Genomic DNA, 6,325 nt, shown 5'->3' on the forward strand with positions numbered 1-6,325 from the left:
ATCGTGCCGAGCTATAGACGATCTCTCTATGAGCGCCGTCGATGCAATAATGCCGCTCGCTAAAAGTGGTGCGAACAACGCGCGGAAAATGAGTTTCTGCCCCGGGGTGACGGTGCTGCCCTCTGCGCGACGCTGCGAAAAGTGCTCGAACAAAGATTGGCCAAGCGCGTCGACGGACGACGTTCGAAACACCGCGAGCACGCGTCTTCGCGCAAAACTTTCAAATAGGTCTCAAACGCGCTGACGCGTTGTCATGTGAGGAAATTCACCCGCGAATTTGTTGGCCATTGTGAATTGCTGAGTGCTCAGCGTTTCGATCATTTCTGCACACTTAATGTGCCGTACAAGGTCGTAATAATGTAATTATCTATTAGACGCTAATTAATTCTGTCGGAAACAATTTTTTTTAATATTTCTTTGGAAATATTAGAAACAGGCTGCAGAAACAGGCCTTTATAAACCTTATAAACAGGCTGCAGCAAAACACGGTAGTTTCGATTTCGATTTTTAGTGAGCTGCACACACTCCATGCCGCAAACCTAAAAAAAATATTTCAGGTGCAGCAGCAGAATTATCTCATGCAAGGTCAATGTGCCCGAAAGAGACCCAGGCACATCAGAAACGTGCACATAGTATGCATAGCCTGCTAAGTTAAATTATCAGCATTTTTATTAAGAAAGTTTTGCTGGGTGCTGTTCGGGACATTGTGAAGTTCACCAATAACGGCATTTTGAGCCAATCAGAGAGGCCGTAGCAGTCCTCTGGGTCAATCATAGCTGAGAAGATTGCGAACTCGAAAATATGAAGGAATGTGGCAGCACCAGTGGCACTTTAGTTTCGCGGGTCAAAATCGCTTTATATAAGATTCCAATGTGTGTGTGTTGGATCGGCTTTATTTATTTTTTTTTTTTTGCGTTTGTTATTGGTGCAACTTTGACGTGTCCAACTGCAGACACTACGCACCCAAGCGATTATTGGCTCCATAATCGTGAGACTCCCTACATTACTGAGTTGAAATTACCCACGACATCTCACTGTCAGCAAAGCGTATCTACAAATCCTGCGAGCTAGCTTCTCCGCAATGATCGAATCATGCCGCTACGTATGTGGCCTTGTGCTATGCGGGAAAGCTAGAGATGCGAAATTTAGAATAACTTGAGTCGCATTTCTATGTCCGTCCTTCTTTGGAAGATTGTCATTAGCTGGTTAGAAAGAGTAGTGCTTTCTAAATGCAGGCAAGTTCTCTCGGGTTCGTTATCGTAACCGAGTGCGCAACGTATGGAGGAAAAAGAAACATGGCGTCAAGGTCTCCATCGCAGATGAAAAATACGTCTGTCATGATTGAAGACCTGCTGTGTCTGCGAAGGAAGCACTATAGAAAGCTGATGCGCGTGATATCGTGGTAGCTCTAAAAGAAAAAAGAAAGAAAGAAAAAGAAGAAATAAAGAAAGAAAAAGATGTCGCGCACATAACGGCTAAAAGAAAGCTTTTTACAGTCTCGTGAAACTATAGACAACTTTTTCCTAAGAGAAATAAAATTTTATGCTACTAAATAACTTCTTTTTATAGAGGGAACTGTGGCCTCAATTTGTTGTGGATGTTTACTACATGCATTCTGCGCCAATAAATACCGAAAAGACGAAGCAATATTTGTTTCCTGTTAATTAAGGCACCTTGCGAAAGCACAGAACCAAATAAATATAGCTTTAAATTGCGGCACTTTGTGTTCATGCGCATTTTTGCTGACTGACATATCGCGTATTCAAGGATTACCGAAAATCAAGCCATAGAGCGCAGAAGGTTCACTGGAATGCACTTTTTAAAAAGACGCGATACCTTCCCTCGAAGCCATAGTGAATGGACCTTTTTCCATTTTTTTTTCTTCACTATAGTAATAGAAAGTGGTACATCCGGCTGTGGGATTTAGTTCATTTTTACACAAGACGCATAATGTATGGGAGTACGTAGCGGTGGGATTTGCACTCAATAACACGCGCCCCGTGACGGCTCAGCCGTATGTATCGTGCAGTTAACCACTGCATAGTTTCGGCTAGTAAGTTCGCGAAAATTTTTAAAAGTGGCACGCGCATTTTATGCACGACGAAAGGCGGCACGATCAAAGACGCTGAGGCGCACGGAAAGACAAAGGGCACGAACGCGGCTACGTCTCTCTTCTTTCTTTCCGTGCGTTCTCAACGTCTTCCTTCATCCTCTCTTCAGTCGCGTAAAGTTCAGGCTCGACACCCTCAAGACGTCCAAACGTACCATTATACAAACGCAACAAGTAGTGGTGCATTTCCAGCGGTGTCCCGGAAATACTTTTTTTAACAACGCCCAGGCGCCTTTCTTTAGAGCATTCACATAAACGCGCACAACAGTGCATGAAGGAACGTGGCGGTCAGATGGTGCCGCTCGTCCTGCTGTAGACGTCGTCGCCACGGTCGTCGTTGGCCGGGAGACCCGCTTCGACATCCCGCGCCGCCGGGTAGTTGTTGAGCAGGTTGACGAGCGAGATGGAAGCCCAGTTGTCGCGGTTGCACCTGGCCGCAGGCCCGACGGGCGACACTCTCAGCGTGCGCCGCTTGTCGGGCGTCGCCGTCCCGTCGGAGACCTTCGTGTAGCGGCAGTGGCGACCGTCCCTCTTAGCTCGCTGGCTGTGGCACGGCGTAACAGGACAGGCCCAGCACCAGGGCGGACACGGTGGCCGCTGTTAGCGCCACCTGCGCAGCGGTGCACAAGAGCTCCTCGGGTTACGCACTGAAATTGCTCGACTGATATAGCGATATCAGTACTCCGTACTCCTACTCGGAACGTCGGCTTCTGTAGGCTTTCTTGGACATTTGAAAGAAAAAAACGCTCCAACAGTGCCCTACACTGTAATTCATATCCCCCTGAAACCCGAACACAACAATATTGGATATAATCGCTCTTCAAGGTGGTTTTTATTGTCTGCTGTTATGTTATGAACTTGAAAAACATTTTTTTTTTAATTTAAATACCACGGTTAGATGCCAAAAGCTGCATCTCCATCATCTCTCATGTTTGCTATGGTAAAAACTGAATTTCATTGCTTAAACGCAGAGATGGAACTACGTGTACTACCTTGCAATTGTGGCTGACACGTCCGATATTTTCACACAATCTCAGTGATCTCGAAACACACCTCAAGGTTGATTTCGGCCATCTGGGACGACAGAGAAGTCTAGATTAACTGAGTGCCAAATTTCTTGAAAGCGTATGACAAGAATATCAATAAACCACGTTTTTACAGTTGCACATACACCGTACTTCCTACCCCAAATGAATATTTTGCGTAATTACTTTCTAGAAAATTTCGAAAAAGCATTGAAGGCAATGTGCAATGTATTGTACGAGGAGCCTTAGTAGGATATGGTAGACAATAGCACAATTTAGATCGATCATTATCGGACCAAATATCATCGATGATACTCGTGGGAAGTCGAACTCAACTTGACCTGCATCGCGGGAGCATAGGATAGGCGAGCACCGTGGACGCAGTATGCAGAAAGCATCTTAATTAAAGAACCCCTCGCCAGCTTGTGTATTGCGAATAGACAAATGCAGTCCGTCCATAACACAGTGAAGGTCGTGTCTACAAGCGCTTGCGCCGCGAGAACCGATGTGCCGATGTACGCGGCGAGCAGCTGAAAATTCAAACAAAAGCTCATGTGCCCCCTTTCTGAGGAGTCTATACAGGATGTCCCAACTATCGGATTTAAAAATGCCACATAGCTGGACAGAACCAAGGTAATTTTGTTTGCCGTCGCTTGGAGATACTCAGATTATTTTTTGCATTCCGCCTAATTACATTAGTCCTAATTAATTAATCAACTTCTCAAGTATTATGATTAGATGAAAGGTGTTAATGACAAAATTGTAGAGCAACATGAAAAACTCCCGATACAGCTTTCTCTTGCTCAATACGTGCTACATTAAGTGTTTTTCCGAGCGTGAAAGAAGCCAGCGAATACAAGCAAAATTGATGCGTGACTGGCCGCTCGTGGCACTTTGCATGTTATCTATCTGCCTGTGGAAGATAGCACAATTCTTGTCCTTGCTGGATTATTCGAAGAGGCGGACATTACTAGCGTGAGAACACGAAATGCATAATTGAATAATTAACATAAGCACACTAATTACCTTTTTAATTAGTTGCCTTACGGCACATGTTGCAATTTACGAATTGTAGCCGGTGAGTTCGCACGAAGCTTCCACTTGGCATTATATTTTCAGGATGACACCAGTTTCGAGATATTCATTCCTAAAGTGTGCGAAAAAAAAAATACATGGGCGTTACAGTTATACTTTTGTGCTTCAATCGCATAAAAAAGCGTTTTGTTAAAAAGTATAGCGGAACAACAGTGCATTCTTAGGGCGGGTTCGGTGGCACATATCTCCAAACTGGTGTCATCCTGGAAATTCATTCTAAGTGAATATCCCTTGCAAACACACAGGCTACAATTCGTAAATTGCAATATGTGTCGTAAAGTAAGTTACTAGGAAGGTAAATAAAATAATTTTTGTTAATTTGTTGAATATGTGTTTCGGTTTCTCGTGCAAGTAATGCCGGCTCTCTGAATAATCAGTGATATGATGTCATATCAAATCATGTCATACCGAAGAGTTATGGCCTTATCCTAGTCGACAATGTATATGTGCGCGGCGCGTCTACTTTAGACACGGAAGTCACGAGTAGTGCAAGGGTGACAAAAGTAAGGCCACTATTTCGTGCGCGACCTTCACTGTTCCAGTGCTGCATGCTCGATCTTCAGCAACGCTACCAAAATGTCATGAAAACATATCAGTCCTATCATCGTTCACTTTAGGAAATTGTGGCTGCGTTACGCTGAAAACCGATCTGGCAGAGTCGCCCTATAACGCCCTACAATTGATCGTATCGGTGTGCTTGTGTACTAGTTGGTTTGACGTGTTTACGTATCATACAAGGTTTCTTTTTCTTCTTTAGTTGCACCAAATTTTGAAAAATTGCCTGTGGTAGATAGCACAATTCTAAACCTTGAGGTAAACTACTCGATGAGGCGGCCATTACTTCTACAAGAAATCAACATGCTTAATTGAATAATTAACAACTACACTAATTAACTTTTTAATTATTTACTAGCGGCACATATTTCAATCTACAAATTGTAGCCAATGAGTTCGCAAGACATATATACACTTGGAACGAATGTTCGCCTCTTCCTTCGTCCATATATACTCTGCACGTGCTATATACATACCATACGAAAGCTTGAGTAGTCAATGCTGTGACATTTACAGACATATGGGCGATACTGATTAAATCGCTCTGTATAAATGTATTTTAGAACGCAGCTCTTAGGCGCCCGTTCCTGCGTCGGCGTTCTCCCCTGGCGTAACTGATCGAACGAGCACAGCGAAGAATGAAGAGCGAACGCGGAGCGCAGCCTGCGATGAAAGACGGCGATAGCGAAGAGAGCGCGAGGAGGGAAGCGGAGGAGGGTATGGCGAAAGCGTAAGAAGAAAAGCGTAGTTCCGCGCAAGACGGGCGACGACCGCTGCGAGATGGCGCCAGAGTAGCGTGCCGTCGTCTGTTCACCGATGGCATTGCGGCGAGCGCGTCCAACGATACCATGTATGGAAACAAAGCGCTGCATGAGCGGAGGTCTGTCTGCGGGGTCTGGTGTGAATCGCGCCCACGCGTCACCCACGCGCTGCCTCTCGCGATCTCCCGATTAGCGAGGCAGTCGCGCCACACTTCGTTCCGTTTGCAACGAGCCATACGAGACAGATTGTCCGCGCCAGCCAATATTTCGCGAAATGAAAACATGTATAGAGCTGCGCTCAAATTTCGCATTAGGGAATATCGTAATCGTCTGTGAATTTTTTTCCCCCTGTCTGCTGTTTCCAAATTTGCCCTCCTTGGAGATACTCTCTTAGCGAGCAGCACACTATGTTAAGGCAAATGCAGGCGCGTTTGTCAAGAAACACGCCCCTCATCGCAGCGTGGTTTGTACACTCGGTGCTGCGCCAGCGTGCACCTGTGCCACGGTGACCAGGTCGAGCCTCCGTGTCCCCCAGCGGAGTGCCGCGCGCCTTTCCAGAGTCGCCGCCGAAGGTGTGAGCGCGGCCAACTGGGCCCGCAGTGGCTTGGCGGTGCGGGCACGCAGCGGTTGCCGCTGATCGTCGAACCGCAGTGCACCGCCCAGCTGGGGCGGCGGCGGCGGTGTCGTTCGCTCGGTGGTGGACGTCATGAGTGTCGTGAGGGCGGCCAGCGTGGTCATCCACCTCCGGGGCACCATGTCCGCGGATGCCGTCGCAGCAG

At 46.4% G+C, this 6,325-nt stretch overlaps 1 protein-coding gene across 1 annotated transcript in view; it reads right to left on the bottom strand.

Moving 5' to 3' along the window:
* Positions 1-2,324: 2,324 nt before the first annotated feature.
* Positions 2,325-6,325, bottom strand: part of LOC125943687 (uncharacterized) — a 4,060-nt gene continuing 59 nt past the window's right edge. The window contains exons 1-2 of the mRNA XM_049663149.1: positions 6,042-6,325; positions 2,325-2,720 (exon numbers count right to left, since the gene is read on the bottom strand). The exon at positions 6,042-6,325 is cut by the window's right edge and continues 59 nt beyond it. Coding sequence (XP_049519106.1) covers positions 2,643-2,720; positions 6,042-6,302 — 339 coding nt within the window. The 5' untranslated portion in view covers positions 6,303-6,325 and the 3' untranslated portion in view covers positions 2,325-2,642. The remainder of the gene's footprint in view (positions 2,721-6,041) is intronic.

Source organism: Dermacentor silvarum, chromosome 2, assembly GCF_013339745.2.
Source record: "Dermacentor silvarum isolate Dsil-2018 chromosome 2, BIME_Dsil_1.4, whole genome shotgun sequence".
Taxonomy (NCBI): Eukaryota; Metazoa; Arthropoda; class Arachnida; order Ixodida; family Ixodidae; genus Dermacentor; species Dermacentor silvarum.